Source organism: Gymnoscopelus braueri (genome assembly GCF_963280865.1).
Source record: "Gymnoscopelus braueri genome assembly, chromosome: 4".
Lineage (NCBI taxonomy): Eukaryota > Metazoa > Chordata > Actinopteri > Myctophiformes > Myctophidae > Gymnoscopelus > Gymnoscopelus braueri.
The window spans coordinates 511,456-532,576 of NC_137605.1; the positions used below are offsets into that span (position 1 = coordinate 511,456).

General features: G+C 41.5%; 1 protein-coding gene across 1 annotated transcript in view; it reads left to right on the plus strand.

Annotated features, from left to right (window-relative positions):
* Window positions 1-523: 523 nt before the first annotated feature.
* Window positions 524-21,121, plus strand: part of LOC308084505 (uncharacterized protein) — a gene marked incomplete at its 3' end in the record, with an annotated part of 51,738 nt that continues 31,140 nt past the window's right edge. Inside the window, exons 1-3 of the mRNA XM_080427169.1 lie at window positions 524-700; window positions 14,852-14,956; window positions 15,827-15,962. Coding sequence (XP_080283295.1) covers window positions 14,912-14,956; window positions 15,827-15,962 — 181 coding nt within the window. The 5' untranslated portion in view covers window positions 524-700; window positions 14,852-14,911. The remainder of the gene's footprint in view (window positions 701-14,851; window positions 14,957-15,826; window positions 15,963-21,121) is intronic.

Genomic DNA, 21,121 nt, shown 5'->3' on the forward strand with positions numbered 1-21,121 from the left:
ACATCAAGGACCTCCAGATTAATGTCATTGTCTGCAAATCCATATCAATCTGAAGATTATGCCAGGGACCCCCAGGGACCCCCAGGGACCCCCAGGGACCCCCAGGGACCCCATACCAAATTTCTGTTCAAATGTAGGCCTACCAGAAATATTACATTTTTTCCCCAAGATTTTGTTTTTGAAAATAGCAGATCTACAAGCTCACAACGTGTCACATCACATCGCGCTGTGAGCTTGTAGATCTGTTATTTTCAAATAGCATATAGGTTTAAAGTGCTCATGTGGCCTATAATAATAATAATAATAATAATAATAATAATAATAATAATAATAATAATAATAAGGCATGTTGCCTATAATAATGATTATAAGTAATAAGATCAGTAATAATAGGTAATAATAAGGTTTAAAGCTCATATGGTTTCTAGTCGCTTGAGCAGTGTTCACAGACCTGGTTGCTTGTTTCTCTCAGAACGTGGCAACCCTTCGGCAGAGCAGCAGAAACACGTTGGAATCACACAGTCTGTTCAGCAGCTTCTCAGCTCTTTAGTCTTTAACCTTAAGCTTTATATAAAACCTGATAAAAGCTCCTTTCTGACGTGTTTACGGTAATAACAGATCTATAGAACACATGGATTAAACGTGGAGATGTTTAATGTGTTTTATAACAGAGGAAAAACACCTTAAACTGAACCTAAAGGTAAGAAATAACTTTATAATAACTTTATAAATAACTTTATTAAACTCTCGCTTGGCCCAAAGCAACAGATCTATAAGCTCACAGGTTTGTATAGATCTGTTGTTTTCTCTTTCTTTGTAGTAACTGTTAGCCGTTAGCTGTTAGCTTCTATCATCTATCTGTCTGTTAGCCGTTAGGATTATATCATATAATACTATATATAATACTGTTAACATGTATCTATCATCTATACTAACTATCTGTCTATATATCTATATACTATCATCTATCTGTGTGTTAGCCGTTAGGATTAGATTATATCTATCTATCTATCTATCTATCTATCTATCTATCTATCTATCTATCTATCTATCTATCTATCTATCTATCTATCTATCTATCTATCTATCTATTATACTAACTATCTGTCTATATCTGTCTGTTAGCCGTTAGGATTATATAATACTGTTAACATGTATCTATCATCTATAACTGTTGGGAGGTGAGGATAGATAGAATAATAACATCAATCTGTAACATCTTCTACACTATCATCTATCTCTGTTATCATCTACAACTAGTTAGAATACTGTTGATCTAACTAACTATACTATTTATATATATAACTATATATCTATACTATCATCTATCTGTTTTATATCTACAGCTGTTAGCCGTTATGAGCTGAGGATACATTGATTGATTGAACATGTTATCAGACATAACGTAAAACAGTAAAGTTACAGTAAAGTACAGTCACAGTAAAGTTAGGGTTAAAACACTTTGACTAAAAGGTCCGTCCAAAAAAGTCCTTGTGGTCTTGTTTCCATTGAGGTCCTTGTATTCAGTTCATAAACAATGAATTGGGGGGTCGTCTGTCTGAATTGGTAATACCTAGTACCTCCACTTTGGCCTCCTTTAAGGTGAATTTTCAGGGCTGGGATTAGATATATTACTTTATACAGTACAATGGTTTTATTACTTATACTTATACTATCTTAGGGTTAGGATTCTAACCCTATACTTAGGATTAGTATTAGATAGAATACTTTATAACACTTTGTTAACAGGACAGTGGTTTAATATACTTAGGGTTAGTATTAGAATACTTTATAACACTTTGTTAACAGGACTAATATACTTAGTATCTACTTAGTATCTCTGGTTCATAGTGTTAGAAGGAGTTCTCCTCACACCCTGTAGAACAGATCTGTGTTCCGTGAGCAGAAATAACGGAGCAGAAATAAGACTTCCGGTTGACGATCTCTTCAGAATAAGAGTACCCTCTAGAGTAAAAAGAAACCATTGAAAACCATTGAAAAACGGTTCATTTGCACATTAAAACTATAAATTAAGCATTTAAACGAAGCTATATAACACATATTATGTTACTGTGTAACAAAAACGGATTTAAAACATTAATAATTTATCTAAATGGATAAATGCTGTTCAAAGGAGTGCATAGCCTATACAAATTGGACACTGGACAGGAGACGGAGCTTAGTGCCGGAACTTGCAAGGTACGCACGCGTTCGGGGAGACCCCCTCTACACCGCCACACGCTCCGCTAAGCGGCACAGGTGCATTTTGAAAAGTGGCGGGCCGTCCAGTGAGGTCAGGGGTCAGAAAAGGGCCTTTTTCAGTGCATAGCCTATACAAATTGGACACTGGACAGGAGACGGAGCTTAGTGCCGGAACTTGCAAGGTACGCACGCGTTCGGGGAGACCCCCTCTACACCGCCATACGCTCCGCTAAGCGGCACAGGTGCATTTTGAAAAGTGGCGGGCCGTCCAGTGAGGTCAGGGGTCAGAAAAGGGCCTTTTTCAGTGCATAGCCTATACAAATTGGACACTGGACAGGAGACGGAGCTTAGTGCCGGAACTTGCAAGGTACGCACGCGTTCAGGGAGACCCCCTCTACACCGCCACACGCTCCGCTAAGCGGCACAGGTGCATTTTGAAAAGTGGCGGGCCGTCAAGTGAGGTCAGGGGTCAGAAAAGGGCCTTTTTCAGTGCATAGCCTATACAAATTGGACACTGGACAGGAGACGGAGCTTAGTGCCGGAACTTGCAAGGTACGCACGCGTTCGGGGAGACCCCCTCTACACCGCCACACGCTCCGCTAAGCGGCACAGGTGCATTTTGAAAAGTGGCGGGCCGTCCAGTGAGGTCAGGGGTCAGAAAAGGGCCTTTTTCAGTGCATAGCCTATACAAATTGGACACTGGACAGGAGACGGTGCTTAGTGCCGGAACTTGCAAGGTACGCACGCGTTCGGGGAGACCCCCTCTACACCGCCACACGCTCCGCTAAGCGGCACAGGTGCATTTTGAAAAGTGGCGGGCCGTCCAGTGAGGTCAGGGGTCAGAAAAGGGCCTTTTTCAGTGCATAGCCTATACAAATTGGACACTGGACAGGAGACGGAGCTTAGTGCCGGAACTTGCAAGGTACGCACGCGTTCGGGGAGACCCCCTCTACACCGCCACACGCTCCGCTAAGCGGCACAGGTGCATTTTGAAAAGTGGTGGGCCGTCAAGTGAGGTCAGGGGTCAGAAAAGGGCCTTTTTCAGTGCATAGCCTATACAAATTGGACACTGGACAGGAGACGGAGCTTAGTGCCGGAACTTGCAAGGTACGCACGCGTTCGGGGAGACCCCCTCTACACCGCCACACGCTCCGCTAAGCGGCACAGGTGCATTTTGAAAAGTGGCGGGCCGTCCAGTGAGGTCAGGGGTCAGAAAAGGGCCTTTTTCAGTGCATAGCCTATACAAATTGGACACTGGACAGGAGACGGAGCTTAGTGCCGGAACTTGCAAGGTACGCACGCGTTCGGGGAGACCCCCTCTACACCGCCACACGCTCCGCTAAGCGGCACAGGTGCATTTTGAAAAGTGGCGGGCCGTCAAGTGAGGTCAGGGGTCAGAAAAGGGCCTTTTTCAGTGCATAGCCTATACAAATTGGACACTGGACAGGAGACGGAGCTTAGTGCCGGAACTTGCAAGGTACGCACGCGTTCGGGGAGACCCCCTCTACACCGCCACACGCTCCGCTAAGCGGCACAGGTGCATTTTGAAAAGTGGCGGGCCGTCCAGTGAGGTCAGGGGTCAGAAAAGGGCCTTTTTCAGTGCATAGCCTATACAAATTGGACACTGGACAGGAGACGGAGCTTAGTGCCGGAACTTGCAAGGTACGCACGCGTTCGGGGAGACCCCCTCTACACCGCCACACGCTCCGCTAAGCGGCACTAAGGTGTAGAAAAAAGTGGCGGGCCGTCCAGTGAGGTCAGGGGTCAGAAACGCAAACGCGGTCATTGGACGCAACCCCACACAACCCCACACAACCACACACAATAAAAGAATACAGACAAGGCTTTGAAAGTTTAAAAAAAATACCTTTTAATTACTCTTTACTAATAAAACAGTGTACAAATTATCAAAAAAATAAATAAATAAAGTTTCCAATATTTGTTTTTAAACATTGCCAATTGTCTTAAGGTGGACTGAGAGGCTACTTTAGTAGTTTAGTAGTCACAGATTTGATCAATTTACTTTATGTGTGTGTGTGTGTTAATAACAGCACTCATTATTCAAACACAAATCATGCAAAACTGTAAAAATGTGGAAGTTCTAGGAAGTGCAAACCACACTCAAAAGTATAAAATGGTACTGCGTGCAACGTACCTAAATGCAAACATCACTCAAATGTATAATAAACGGGTACAACATGCAATGTACCACGGTGCAAAGATCACTCAAATGTATTATAAACGGGTACAACGTGCAATGTACTCAAAAGTGCAACACAGCAAACATAAAGTGCAAACATTTTACACACACACACACACACACACACACCACAAATTGATCAAAAGATAGATGTACGTATATAAAGCAAAACCAGCTCAGTCCAAACATTGCATAGTCTTGTGCTCTAACGTTTGTTTTTAGATGATCACAGTAAGCACAAAGACTAAAAAATTAAATAAAATAAAATTAGATTAAATCAAAACCTAAAGGGAAAAAAAGCAAGACCAAAATGAAATTCCCTCCTGGTGTCTTGGGAAGATGTCAGTTCGGGTCCTTTGCATTCCTCCATTGGCAATGTAAGTGGCAGGGGCCGAGCGACACCTGTCACAGAGGGGATCCACGTCACCATATATTTTGGATAATCTCACTTTTGTAAAATGTACACGATGGATAATTTTACATTGGATTAACCCGTGCCTTGCGCAAATAGAAGAAGTATGAACAAGACGCAGAATATCATCCCAAACATCCTCAGAAATTTCCTCTCCCAAATCTTCCTCCCATTTATTCTTAATAGTCTGTATTGAAGTAGGGCGCAAAGAGAAGATACAACTGTACATAGTAGATATCATGCCCTTAGTGTTCAACAATGGAGTTAAAAAAGAATCAGATTGCGTGGCCTCTGGAAGGTTTGGAAATGCAGGGTTAAGGCTGCGCACAAAACTGCGAATCTGCAAATACCGAAAAAAGTGTTGATTTGGGAGAGAATATTTTTCAGACAACTGCTGAAAAGAGGCAAATACATTGTCAATATATAGATCCCTGAGATTTGCAATACCAAGTGACGACCATAAAGAAAAGGCACCATCATTCAAAGAAGGATGGAATAGGGGGTTGGCTGCTATTGGGGCCAAGAAGGACTGAGCCTGTAAACCAAAGTGACGCCTGAATTGATTCCAAATTTTTAGTGTGGATTTGACAATAATATTCTTGGAATAGGGGGAAAGAGAAAAACGAATTGGGGTATGTACAAGAGCAGTTAATGAGGCAGGTCTAGCTGAGGAGGATTCCATACTAATCCACATAGGGCGTGAAGGCTTTTTCTCTAATATTAACCAGTGCTGTAGAATTCTAAGATTGGCCGCCCAGTAATAAAACCTAAAGTTAGGTAAAGCCATGCCACCCTGAGGCCTAGGTCTTTGTAATAAGGTTTTACTGATCCTAGGAATTTTTTTATTCCAAATAAATTGTGAAACTAATCGATCAATTTTATCAAAAAAAGAAAAGGGAAGAAAGATGGGCAGGCACTGTACAAGATAAGAGAATTTTGGGAGAGAATTCATCTTGACACAGTTAATGCGTGCAGCAAGGGACAATGGCAATAATGACCATCGCTCAAAATCCTCCTGGAAACGAGTCAGTAAAGTGCCAAAATTTTGTTTGAATAAATCCTCAAAATTGTCTGTGATTTGAATGCCAAGATATTTAAAGCCATGCATAGCTATTTTGAATGGGAAATTATGCAGTGGGTAGTTGCGTGCTGCTGCATTTAACGGCAGTAGTTCACTTTTATCCAAGTTCAGCTTATAACCTGAAATAAGGCCAAATGAAGTAAAAATGTCGAGCGCTGCCGGAATAGATGTGGCTATACCGGAAATATACAAAAGTAAATCATCCGCATAAAGGGATGTCCGCTTTTTTTCAACACCAGAAAGCAAGAGCTGATGGTACTCATCGATCGTCTTATCACTCAGCCACCCGTTATTCTTCACAGTTGGCTTTGAAATGGGTCTCACTTTTCTATCCCTTGTCTGCTTGGGTTGTTTGCATCTGGCTGTGCATTTATGTTTTCGTTTGACCTGCGGAAAGTTGATTAGTTTCACACTATTCGTTTTCTCGTATGACACGACAAAGAAACTAGCTGTGGTCAGTATTTTTTGCATCAGCTCAAAGGTATAGCCTGCTGTGTCATTGGATGCATTTGTCATGATATGCCATTGCTGGTCTTTACAGGTGTATAATGACACATATGGTGACTTATCAAAAAATGCACAAATACTGGACACAGCATAATCATTTTGATGGTACAGACAGGAGAGAGTGAACGTTTTTGGAATTTCTGCACCAGATCTTAGCAGGAGAAGTAAAGACTGTGGGCTGTGAATTACTTTATAGGTTGATAAGCTTAAGTCCTGCTTACATGTTTTACATTGGTCAAGTTGAGCAGGAAATGGCCTAGCCTGGTCACCACATTGAGTACAAATATAGCGACCAAGACTTTTAAGGCAAAGCAGGTCATTTCCAAGGAAAGGAGCCCCAAGTGTGTCATCCACAAAGCTGTCTAATATGTGGCACACGTCTGTCATAGAAAATTGCCGAGACACTAATGACACCACCTGAGTGTTGGCAACATTGAGTTTCTCAAGCGCTTTGTTAAACAATGCTGGGGACTGCGCTGCTGCTGCTGCTGCTGCTGCTGCTGCTGCTGCTGCTGCAAGCCGTGTGTGACATTTTTGGAAAGCAGATGTCTGTTTTAGAAATGTTAGTATTGGTAATGGTATGGCTTCACACATATTGTGATTTGGTCTTTCATTGCAAAAAAACACATCCACACCATGGCCAATATCTTCCAAATTGTCCTCTATTGTGATGCCAGCATTAAGTGATGCATCATTACATTTCACATAGAAATAAATGTACCCATGTGGTTTTGCCAATTGCAATGCATTTGCTGGTTGAAGGATGTTTATATTTGTATCATCTGCTCTAATTACAACATTGTCATAAAGCAAATGTGCCCAGAAGTGTCCGGCTTTGGCCACTGAGCCTACATAAGGATAAGGATAATTCCTTTTAACAGGTCGTTCATGAAAGTCCTTGCGGTCTTGTTTCCAATGAGAACCTGTGAGCAATGACAAATGATTGAGCCCAACTTATACTTAATTTTACTGCTGTCACGAATGGGAATTTCGATTATATCAGATGGGACTACAGGCGTGTGGAGCACCGTCCCACCATTATCAACACGGGACACAGAAAGAGGCCCTTTTCTGACCCCTGACCTCACTGGACGGCCCGCCACTTTTCAAAATGCACCTGTGCCGCTTAGCGGAGAGTGTGGCGGTGTAGAGGGGGTCTCCCCGAACGCGTGCGTACCTTGCAAGTTCCGGCACTAAGCTCCGTCTCCTGTCCAGTGTCCAATTTGTATAGGCTATGCACTGAAAAAGGCCCTTTTCTGACCCCTGACCTCACTGGACGGCCCGCCACTTTTCAAAATGCACCTGTGCCGCTTAGCGGAGCGTGTGGCGGTGTAGAGGGGGTCTCCCCGAACGCGTGCGTACCTTGCAAGTTCCGGCACTAAGCTCCGTCTCCTGTCCAGTGTCCAATTTGTATAGGCTGAAAAAGGCCCTTTTCTGACCCCTGACCTCACTGGACGGCCCGCCACTTTTGTCTCCACCTTAGTGCCGCTTAGCGGAGAGTGTGGCGGTGTAGAGGGGGTCTCCCCGAACGCGTGCGTACCTCAGAAGTTCCGGCACTAAGCTCCGTCTCCTGTCCAGTGTCCAATTTGTATAGGCTATGCACTGAAAACGGCCCTTTTCTGACCCCTGACCTCACTGGACGGCCCGCCACTTTTGTCTACACCTTAGTGCCGCTTAGCGGAGAGTGTGGCGGTGTAGAGGGGGTCTCCCCGAACGCGTGCGTACCTCAGAAGTTCCGGCACTAAGCACCGTCTTGTAATTATGTAATTCTAGGCGTCTGCTTTAAAATCAGGGTTGGACTGATAACATAATTATTACCTAACTACAGCAGAATGAAAGGAGAGACATTTAGCAGGGAAAAACGAAAGCAATAATATAAGGTTTTCAGGTTACACTTTACACTTGCAGGACAAACATTAATTAGAGAATGCATGCTTAAAGGTAGGGTAAGTGATATTTTTTGGTTAAAACAAAAAGTATTTTGTTAAAAGGTTAAAATACTATATTCTGATAGTAATCATTGCTATATAGTGTTTTTTCAGTAACAGATGTCTCCCTGTCTCTCCAGCTCTTTAATAAACAGAAAATACATTTTTCGGTAGGTGTCAAAGTCTCAGCCAATCAGGAGAAAGTACCAATTTTTAAGCTTAATTTGTATAGTGTTCCAGTTCAAAATGTATCTGCTCATTTCTTAGTGTCATCACTTCCAATTTCACTTGTTTAATCTGTATCCTGATTGAGTTCTCTGTCCTGGTTGGATAAAATTGGAAATGAAACTGAAACTGAAACGAAAATGCATTTCCTGTTTAATAAAGAGGTGGAGAGACAAGGAGACTCCTAATACTGAACAAACACTCTATATCAATGAGTACTATCAGAATATAGAGCTATTTAACACTAATTTTAACCAAAGCAAATCACTTAAGTGTTTCTAACCTAAATGCAGTGGTTTTCAAACCTTTGAATAAATTCCTGTTACAAATGGCCCATATTTAGGTGTAAAGTGCACATTTGATGGGGGTCAATAGCCTCAAATCTGGAACAACCTGGCACTTAGAAGTGATCTAAGCCATTTAAAAAGACATACTGTACATCATAAATGTATTTTTTTATATACAATTGTGTCCTTTTTTTAAACTTGCCACTTGGAAGTGTTTTAGTATGATTCATTTCAAAGGCATACATCATAAATGTATTTTTAAAATAGATTTGTGTCTTTTAAAAAAAAAAAAAAATGTAGATCTTATTTTGAAGGCAACCGGAAACCTTATTTCTGCTAGCTCGAAAACCGGAAGTCCAATTTCTGCTCACGGAACGGAGCTGTAGAACAGCCTCTAGTCTTAATTAAAAACAAATACACTTTAGCTACTCACCAAAACAAAGAGTGTTTTATGTAGTTGAAAGCCTGTTCTACTCAGTGGGAACACTGTGAACCCCCCCGCCCCACCTCACGTCTAAAATACCCTGTATGACCAGAAAAGAAAATATTTTACAGACAAAGAAAATCTGGTCAATAGAAAAACCACTAGCCAGGTCTGTAGGGGGCGCAGTGGAGCACAAACATGTTTTTCCTTCCAGTGAAATATTGTATTTTCTGTCCAAAAAGTGTATTTTAGACGTTAGGTGGAGGAGTGTTCCTACTGTGTAGAGGAGGCTTTCAACTCCATAAAACAGTCTTTGTTTTGGTGAGGAGAGAAAGTGTAGGTTTTATTTTAACTAAAGACGAGAGGCTGAGCTACAGGGTGATGTGGGCACAACGGTGGCGCTCTTAACAGGCCAATGTGAAAAGGGTGGCATTTGTTCCTCGGCCTAGTGGGAATGTGTGCAAAATGTCACGGAAATTGCACTCTGTGTTCATGATTTGAGACATTTTGTTCAAAACCGACCTGTCCTGCAAACTGTGGAAGCCAATCTTAGCCAATCAGGATGGAATATGAAAAATCTGAAAGAGTGGTTTGGATTAATGACTATAGAGATACTGTGTACCGTTTGGCCTCATTTATTTTATTTTATTTTTGTTTGCTTTATTGTTAAATTGGTTCTAACTGTAATTGTATTCTTGCTCTGTAAAGCACTTTGAGCTGCATTTCATGTCATGAAAGGTGCTATACAAATAAAGTTTATTATTATTATGGTGGCGCTATAACAGGCTGATCTGAACAATGTGGGGCAGAGGTTCTGCTGTGGCATCCAGGGAGTGTGTGTGCAGTTTCACAGCGACCGGGCCAACGGTGCCGGAGATTAGCTGCAGACAGACAGACAGACAGACAGACAGACAGACAGACAGACAGGGTGCAAAAAAACTTGTTCTGCCCAACAACAACGATATCTGAGTCATAGTGTTGAGGCCTTTGTCAGAGCACCTGTTGTACCTGTCTGTCTGTCTGTCTGTCTGTGTCCCTTTAATGCCCATATATGGAGATGTCTGTATCTGTCTGTCTGCATGTGTCCCTTTAATGCCCATATATGGAGATCTCTGCTTCTGTCAGTCCTTGTCCCTTTCATGCCCATAAATGGAGATCCCAGATGTCATCAGTATATGCCCATATATGCAGATCTCTGTATCTGCATTGGGAACTCCTTATATGGTCATGGCTGAGTCATGGTGACATGAGCAGAGGTTAGGATAGGAGATCACAGAGTTATGGAGACGTTGACAGCTAAGTTACACCGTGTGTGTGTGTGTGTGTGTGTGTGTGTGTGTGTGTGTGTGTGTGTGTGTGTGTGTGTGTGTGTGTGTGTGTGTGTGTGTGTGTGTGTGTGTGTGTGTGTGTGTGTGTGTGTGTGTGTGTGTGTGTGTGTGTGTGTGTGTGTGTGTGTGTGTGTGTGACTCACTGTATACATTATAACATGCAAGGGCGCCGATACTGCGGGTGCCTCGGGGCTAGAGCACCCAGTGGGCAAGGGGGAGCGCAGCCGCTCGCTCATACTGGCAGCGTGCTCCCGTTTGTGTTTTGCCGGCTCCAGGCTTTGTCTTCACCTAGCAGGTAATTAAACCGAATTAAAGTTACAAAACCCCCCCAAAAAAGTAACAGGGCGCGTGCGTGAGCGCCAGGTAGCGCACCCATTAGAGCTGACAAATATCGGCGCCCCTGATAACATGCTTTGTGCTCATACCATGCTGATGACCTCACTGCTTTGTGTTGTTGAAGGATGGTATGAGTAGAATGCATTACAATGTGTGAGTCCTTCACACACACTAAACATACTGTCATCATGTGAGTCCTTCACACATACTAAACATACTGTCATCATGTGAGTCCTTCACACACACTAAACATACTGTCATCATGTGAGTCCTTCACACATACTAAACATACTGTCATCATGTGAGTCCTTCACACACACTAAACATACTGTCATCATGTGAGTCCTTCACACACACTAAACATACTGTCATCATGTGAGTCCTTCACACACACTAAACATACTGTCATCATGTGAGTCCTTCACACACACTAAACATACTGTCATCATGTGAGTCCTTCACACACACTAAACATACTGTCATCATGTGAGTCCTTCACACACACTAAACATACTGTCATCATGTGAGTCCTTCACACACACTAAACACAATGATAACTGTCACCAGCTGTCTTAGGAAGGCCTTTCATAAACATAGAAACAAAGACACATTGTTTCTAGTACATTGCTAATTTGGACGTGTTTCCTGAACGTCGTTTAAACCAGTTTTTCTCAAACATTTGCATGTAAAGGATTAAGGATTTGTCCGCAGAGCATCAGCAGTGAATGACACCTTTCTGTACAAAGCATATACCTCTCCTTATGCCCTTATGGCCTTATGGTCTCCTGTACAAAGCATTTACCTCTCCTTATGACCTATGGTCTCTCCTTATGGCCTTATGGTCTCTCCTTATGGTCTTATGGTCTCTCCTTATGACCTTATGGCCTTATGGTCTCCTGTACAAAGCATTTACCTCTCCTTATGGCCTTATGGTCTCTCCTTATGCCCTTATGGCCTCTCCTTATGGTCTTATGGTCTCTCCTTATGACCTTATGGCCTTATGGTCTCCTGTTCAAAGAATTTACCTCTCCTTATGGCCTTATGGTCTCTCCTTATGGCCTTATGGTCTCTCCTTATGGCCTTATGGTCTCTCTTTATGGCCTTATGGCCTTATAGTCTCCTGTACAAAGAATGTACCTCTCCTTATGGCCTTATGGTCTCTCCTTATGGCCTTATGGTCTCTCCTTATGGCCTTATGGTCTCTCCTTATGGTCTTATGGTCTCTACTTATGGCCTTATGGTCTCTCCTTATGGCCTCATGGTCTCTCCTTATGGCCTTATGGTCTCTACTTATGGCCTCATGGTCTCTCCTTATGGCCTCATGGTCTCTCCTTATGGTCTTATGGTCTCTCCTTATGGTCTCATGGTCTCTCCTTATGGCCTTATGGCCTCATGGTCTCTCCTTATGGCCTTATGGTCTCTACTTATGGCCTCATGGTCTCTCCTTATGGCCTCATTGTCTCTCCTTATGGTCTTATGGTCTCTCCTTATGGTCTTATGGTCTCTCCTTATGGCCTTATGGTCTCTCCTTATGGTCTTACTAGAGGTCCGGGCCGCTAGCCACGCACGGGGCTCTAGTGAGGGTGCGCTTATTTTGGGGTACCAAAATCGTGGGATAAAAATTTCCAAAAGAAAGGGGGAAAAAATGAAAAAAAATTAAATCATGAGGGACCCCATGGGGGTCCGCGGACCCCCTGGGAGTGTTGGGACCCCCGCGGACCCCCGTGAAACATGGCGGACCCCTTCGGCTGTTTTAGTTTTTTTCATGAAGGTGGTTCCTTGTTTCTGGCGCACATCTGGCAACACTGACATCTGCTTATCTTTTGGCAACGATGCCGAGTCGTGTGTTGGCCTTATGGTCTCTCCTTATGGCCTTATGGTCTCTCCTTATGGCCTTATGGTCTCTCCTTATGGCCTTATGGTCTCTCCTTATGGTCTTATGGTCTCTCCTTATGGCCTTATGGTCTCTCCTTATGGTCTCTCCTTATGGTCTTATGGTCTCCCCTTATGGCCTTATGGTCTCTCCTTATGACCTTATGGTCTCTCCTTATGTCCTTATGACCTTATGGTCTCTCCTTATGGCCTTTTGGTCTCTCCTTATGGCCTTATGGTCTCCCCTTATGGTCTTATGGTCTCTCCTTATGGCCTTATGGTCTCCTTATGGTCTTATGGTCTCTCCTTATGACCTTATGGTCTCTCCTTATTGTCTTATGGTCTCTCCTTATGGTCTTATGGTCTCTCCTTATGGTCTTATGGTCTCTCCTTATGGTCTCTCCTTATGACCTTATGGTCTCTCCTTATGGTCTCTCCTTATGACCTTATGGTCTCTCCTTATGACCTTATGGTCTCTCCTTATGGTCTCTCCTTATGGTCTCTCCTTATGACCTTATGGTCTCTCCTTATGGTCTCTCCTTATGACCTTATGGTCTCTCCTTATGGTCTCTCCTTATGACCTTATGGTCTCTCCTTATGGTCTTATGGTCTCTCCTTATGGTCTTATGGTCTCCTGTCCTGAGTGATGGATCAGGCCTGTTAGGAAAGAAGCCAGTGATCCACATTGTTTAAAGGATCTACACACCATGAATTTAAAAATGAATAATAATATTTAATATCATTGTTTATGTCCCTCAAATGTTTTTCAAAAGGTTTGAGCCTAAATCAAGCCTCAGATATACTCATTCCAACTAACTTCTCTCTGGCTTATAAAGCACTTTCACCTGCAATACCATATTGTCCTGTTTGGCACTGGGCGCTATTGAGCCAGTTTGTATGCATGTTATCTCCTGGTTCTGTGTGGAAAAAGTAAAAAATGTTTTTTTTTTTTTTTTTGGTTGGAACTGAAAAACGTGAGGGATTGTTCAAATCAGTTTGGCCTGTTTTGAGACCAATTTACAGAAAACCCCAGATTTGCTGTGAAAGTCTGAGTGTTCAAACTGGGGTATTTTGGGGGATAGAAGAGAGGTAGGGGAGACCAAAAACACACACAAAAGAAGGAAAAGTTAAAATTCATGGTGTAGACCCTTTAATGGATGGACATTCAGGGTTAGGGTTAGTTTAGTTAGTTAAGGTTAGTTGTTTAGGGTTAGGGTTAGTTTAGTTAGTTAAGGTTAGTTGTTTAGGGTTAGGGTTAGTTTAGTTAGTTAAGGTTAGTTGTTTAGGGTTAGGGTTAGTTTAGTTAGTTAAGGTTAGTTGTTTAGGGTTAGGGTTAGTTTAGTTAGTTAAGGTTAGTTGTTTAGGGTTAGGGTTAGTTTAGTTAGTTAAGGTTAGTTGTTTAGGGTTAGGGTTAGTTTAGTTAGTTAAGGTTAGTTGTTTAGGGTTAGGGTTAGTTTAGTTAGTTAAGGTTAGTTGTTTAGGGTTAGGGTTAGTTTAGTTAGTTAAGGTTAGTTGTTTAGGGTTAGGGTTAGTTGTTTAGGGTTAGGGTTAGTTTAGTTAGTTAAGGTTAGTTGTTTAGGGTTAAGGTTAGTTGTTTAGGGTTAGGGTTAGTTTAGTTAGTTAAGGTTAGTTGTTTAGGGTTAGGGTTAGTTTAGTTAGTTAAGGTTAGTTGTTTAGGGTTAGGGTTAGTTTAGTTAGTTAAGGTTAGTTGTTTAGGGTTAGGGTTAGTTTAGTTAGTTAGGGTTAGTTGTTTAGGGTTAGGGTTAGTTTAGTTAGTTAAGGTTAGTTGTTTAATGGATGGACATTCCACATTACGGGGGGGGGGGGGTGATGATTGTCACAGATGGAAGCTCTACGTCCTCCCGGTGGGGCTCCTCACCGACAGGTTAGCAAGTAGGGTACAATAATACGTCCTCCCAGTACTTCCTGTTTGTTTCAGCTGTACTTCCTGTTTGTTTCAGCTGTACTTCCTGTTTGTTTCAGCTTTACTTCCTGTTTGTTTCAGCTGTACTTCCTGTTTGTTTCAGCTATACTTCCTGTTTGTTTCAGCTGTACTTCCTGTTTGTTTCAGCTGTACTTCCTGGTATGTGAGAACATCTGTTGATCAGAATGGAAGCCAATGCCAACATTCCACTGAGCAATGATGGACACAAGGTAAGATCTATAGAACCATCCATTATAATAGATCTATAGAACCATAGATTATAATAGATCTATAGAACCATAGATTATAATAGATCTATAGAACCATAGATTATAATAGATCTATAGAACCATAGATTATAATAGATCTATAGAACCATAGATTATAATAGATCTATAGAACCATAGATTAACACAGATTACAGTTCTAACGTTGTATTAGTTATATACGTTAAACACAGAACGTACAGAACTCTGAGCGCTTCCCAAAATGAACAGTTTGTTGACATAAGAATCGATTGCTGGGATGGGGGGGGGGTCCTCCTAATGGTGTGGGGGTCCTGGATGGGGGGGGGGGGGTCCTCCTAATGGTGTGGGGGTCCTGGATGGGGGGGGGGTCCTCCTAATGGTGTGGGGGTCCTTGACATGATGGGTGCGTTCGTAAATACAGCACTGAGCGCACTGGCCAATACAAACTAATAGGCGAGTGCGCTCCGGTGCGCAATTTCCGAACGCACCCGATGTTTGAGCACAGCAGTGTCCAGGTCAAAGGTCAAGGTTATAAATAACCCGGTATCTTCAGTGTAACATGACACTCTTCTTAAAGGAGTAGTTCACCCCAAAAAGACCATAGTTCTACTGTAGCTACAAGGACAAGCTGAACCATAACAAGACAGGCTGTAACCAAAACAATAGCTGTGTGTGTATATATTTATATATATTTATATGTATATATATAAATATTTATATATATTTATCTATATTTATATATATTTATATGTATATTTATATATATATTTATATGTATATGTATATATATATTTATATATATATATATATATGTGTATATTTATATATATTTATATATATATTTCTCCACAGTGTACATCGTGTGGAGGGGGCGTGGCTGTAGGATGGTGTATCCAGTGTAATGAGGCGTTGTGTGAGGAGTGTGTTTCTGCCCATAAGAGAGTTAAGATGACCAGATCTCACAGCATCCATGAGAAGCCTTCTGCAGGTAAAACACCACAATACTACCTTAATACTACCATAATACTACCATTATACTACCATAATACTACCATAATACTACCATTATACTACCATAATACTACCATAATACTACCATTATACTACCATTAAAATACCATACTATAGCCTACTATATGACCAGATCTCACAGCATCCATGAGAAGCCTTCTGCAGGTAAAACACCACAATACTACCATAATACTACCATAATACTACCATTATACTACCATAATGCTACCATTATACTACCATAATACTACCATAATACTACCATAATACTACAATAATACTACAATTATACTACCATTATACTACCATACTATATGACCAGATCTCACAGCATCCATGAGAAGCCTTCTGCAGGTAAAACACCACAATACTACCATAATACTACCATAATACTACCTTAATACTACCATAATACTACCATACTATATGACCAGATCTCACAGCATCCATGAGAAGCCTTCTGCAGGTAAAACACCACAATACTACCTTAATACTACCATAATACTACCATTATACTACCATAATACTACCATAATACTACCATTATACTACCATAATACTACCATAATACTACCATTATACTACCATTAAAATACCATACTATAGCCTACTATATGACCAGATCTCACAGCATCCATGAGAAGCCTTCTGCAGGTAAAACACCACAATACTACCATAATACTACCATAATACTACCATAATACTACCATAATACTACCATTATACTACCATACTATATGACCAGATCTCACAGCATCCATGAGAAGCCTTCTGCAGGTAAAACACCACAATACTACCATAATACTACCTTAATACTACCATAATACTACCATACTATATGACCAGATCTCACAGCATCCATGAGAAGCCTTCTGCAGGTAAAACACCACAATACTACCATAATACTACCATAATACTACCATAATACTACCATAATACTACCATAATACTACAATAATACTACCATTATACTACCATAATACTACCATACTATATGACCAGATCTCACAGCATCCATGAGAAGCCTTCTGCAGGTAAAACACCACAATACTACCTTAATACTACCATAATACTACCTTAATACTACCATAATACTACCATAATACTACCATTATACTACCATAATACTACCATTATACTACCATTAAAATACCATACTATAGCCTACTATATGACCAGATCTCACAGCATCCATGAGAAGCCTTCTGCAGGTAAAACACCACAATACTACCATAATACTACCATAATACTACCATAATACTACAATAATACTACCATTATACTACCATTATACTACCATACTATATGACCAGATCTCACAGCATCCATGAGAAGCCTTCTGCAGGTAAAACACCACAATACTACCATAATACTACCATAATACTACCATAATACTACCATAATACTACCATACTATATGACCAGATCTCACAGCATCCATGAGAAGCCTTCTGCAGGTAAAACACCACAATACTACCTTAATACTACCATAATACTACCATAATACTACCATAATACTACCATAATACTACCATTATACTACCATAATACTACCATTATACTACCATAATACTACCATAATACTACCATAATACTACCATTATACTACCATTATACTACCATAATACTACCATAATACTACCATACTATATGACCAGATCTCACAGCATCCATGAGAAGCCTTCTGCAGGTAAAACACCACAATACTACCATAATACTACCATAATACTACCATAATACTACCATTATACTACCATAATACTACCATTATACTACCATAATACTACCATACTATATGACCAGATCTCACAGCATCCATGAGAAGCCTTCTGCAGGTAAAACACCACAATACTACCTTAATACTACCATAATACTACCATTATACTACCATAATGCTACCATTATACTACCATAATACTACCATAATACTACCATTATACTACCATAATACTACCATAATACTACCATTATACTACCATTAAAATACCATACTATAGCCTACTATATGACCAGATCTCACAGCATCCATGAGAAGCCTTCTGCAGGTAAAACACCACAATACTACCATAATACTACAATAATACTACAATAATACTACCATAATACTACCATAATACTACCATTATACTACCATTATACTACCATACTATATGACCAGATCTCACAGCATCCATGAGAAGCCTTCTGCAGGTAAAACACCACAATACTACCATAATACTACCATAATACTACCTTAATACTACCATAATACTACCATACTATATGACCAGATCTCACAGCATCCATGAGAAGCCTTCTGCAGGTAAAACACCACAATACTACCTTAATACTACCATAATACTACCATAATACTACCATAATACTACCATTATACTACCATTATACTACCATAATACTACCATAATACTACCATTATACTACCATACTATATGACCAGATCTCACAGCATCCATGAGAAGCCTTCTGCAGGTAAAACACCACAATACTACCTTAATACTACCATAATACTACCATAATACTACCTTAATACTACCATAATACTACCATAATACTACCATAATACTACCATACTATATGACCAGATCTCACAGCATCCATGAGAAGCCTTCTGCAGGTAAAACACCACAATACTACCTTAATACTACCATAATACTACCATAATACTACCATAATACTACCATAATACTACCATTATACTACCATAATACTACCATTATACTACCATAATACTACCATACTATATGACCAGATCTCACAGCATCCATGAGAAGCCTTCTGCAGGTAAAACACCACAATACTACCTTAATACTACCATAATACTACCATAATACTACCATAATACTACCATACTATATGACCAGATCTCACAGCATCCATGAGAAGCCTTCTGCAGGTAAAACACCACAATACTACCATAATACTACCATAATACTACCATAATACTACCATTATACTACCATTATACTACCATAATACTACCATTATACTACCATAATACTACCATACTATATGACCAGATCTCACAGCATCCATGAGAAGCCATCTGCAGGTAAAACACCACAATACTACCTTAATACTACCATAATACTACCATTATACTACCATAATACTACCATTATACTACCATAATACTACCATACTATATGACCAGATCTCACACCATCCATGAGAAGCCTTCTGCAGGTAAAACACCACAATACTACCTTAATACTACCATAATACTACCATTATACTACCATAATACTACCTTAATACTACCATAATACTACCATACTATAGCCTACTAAATGACCAGATCTCATACATCCATGAGAAGCCTTCTGCAGGTAAAACCAAGGGCCCAGCATTGGCCTTTGTGTAATAAAGTGACAGTTAATATGAATAGCCTGTAGTTTTGCTGTTTTACCCCCTGCTGGTGTCAGAAAGATTTTTTTCAATGCAAGCGGATGGGTTTTTGACAAACTTTAGACTTGATGTCTCTCTTGGTCGTCCTCAGACGAGCCCTCCATCGTTGCTTCCAGTCATCCCGGTTCTCCATACATCTGGCCAGTTCGTTGGTACTTTGCGCTGCTGCATCATTCTTGAGTACATCCACGTATGTCATTGTGGGACGTCCTCCTGACCGATGACCGTGCGTTGGTTCCTACAGCACCAATTTGCTAGCTGGCAGTTCTTGATGTCTTTGGCAGAGTGTCCTGCTAGTCTCATTCTACTGGCTGCTATTTTCTCGCTCACCTTTGGCATTCCTTCATACAGGATCTTGTTGGTAACATGTTTTCTCTTGCTGATGTTAAGGACTGCAGGCAACATTCTGGTGTAGCACCTATCTAGAGACTTCTGCAGGGTTGGCTTCAGGGTCCAGCATTCACTGCCATAGAGGAGAACAGACTCTACCGTTGCATAGAAGAAGCTGAGTTTGATTTGACGGGGGAGGTTGGAGTTCCATACACTGGTCATGCCGTGTATGGAAGAGTCCTGCAACGGGCCGGGTACCCGCGGATACCCGACGGGTACCCGCGTTTGACGGGTGAAAACGGGTGAAAATTTTACTTTGATAAGATCACGGGTACGGGGACGGGCGGTACTGAACTAATCGCGGGCGGGTATAATTTTATTGTGAAAATCAGAGAGCACTGTTTCCGCCCAAACACAGCACAACTGCATGGAGCACGCTGGTCAGTTATCTTAACTCACAAAAACACATTGAACATCCTGTTAAACCTTCAAATTAAAACCATCTGATGACTTAAACAACGACACATGTGTGCTGCGTAGATGCGCGTTCGCACGCGTGGTTTAAGCTCGCTCCTCCGTCTTCACTTGATTTCTCTACAAACCTGACCACTGAATGTAGCGCTGTTGTTGAAGGCTGCTATCTTTTTCAACACACTTTTCAATAGGATTTACATTTTACACGGGTAAACGGGCGGACAACGGGTCGTTTATTTGACGGGCGGGGCGGGTCTGGTTCGTATTTTGAAATAATCACGGGTGACGGGTCGGTCTACGGATCTGAGTATTGACGGGCGGGGCAGGCGCGGGTTCTCAAAATTGGACCCGTGCAGGACTCTGGTTCAGAGCTGTCCATGCAAGTGCCTTCCTCACTTTAAGATCTTGCTCGGATGAGTTGACCCATGAGCCCAGGTACTTAAAGTCCTTGACTTCCTTTAGCACAGTGCCTCCTGTTGTTGTCAGAGGTGGATGTTCTGATGGGATGTTATAGGTGATAACCTCAGTTTTCTTGGCATTTAGCCTAAGGCTAACCTTGGCACACTCTACCTCCACTCTGTTCAGGAGCTCCTGTAACTGTTCCACGTTGTCGGAGAGCAGGCTGATGTCGTCCGCATAGTCCAGGTCTGTGAGGACTACTGTGGGATGTCGTTTCGACCTCCTTGGGGTTAGAGTGAAGCCAAGATCCTGCTCTCGTCCACTGATGGCCTTCCTAAGTGCATAATCCAGGACTATGACGAAGAGGAAGGGGGCTAGTGTGTCCCCTTGCATTACCCCAGCCAGGATGTCAAACTCCTCGCTGTTGCCATCTTGGCCCTTGTTCCTGCGTACATGGTCTCAATTGCCCGGAGCAAGTTGGGAGGGACACCATACGCCTCCAGGATCTTCATCATCGTGCCTCTGTGG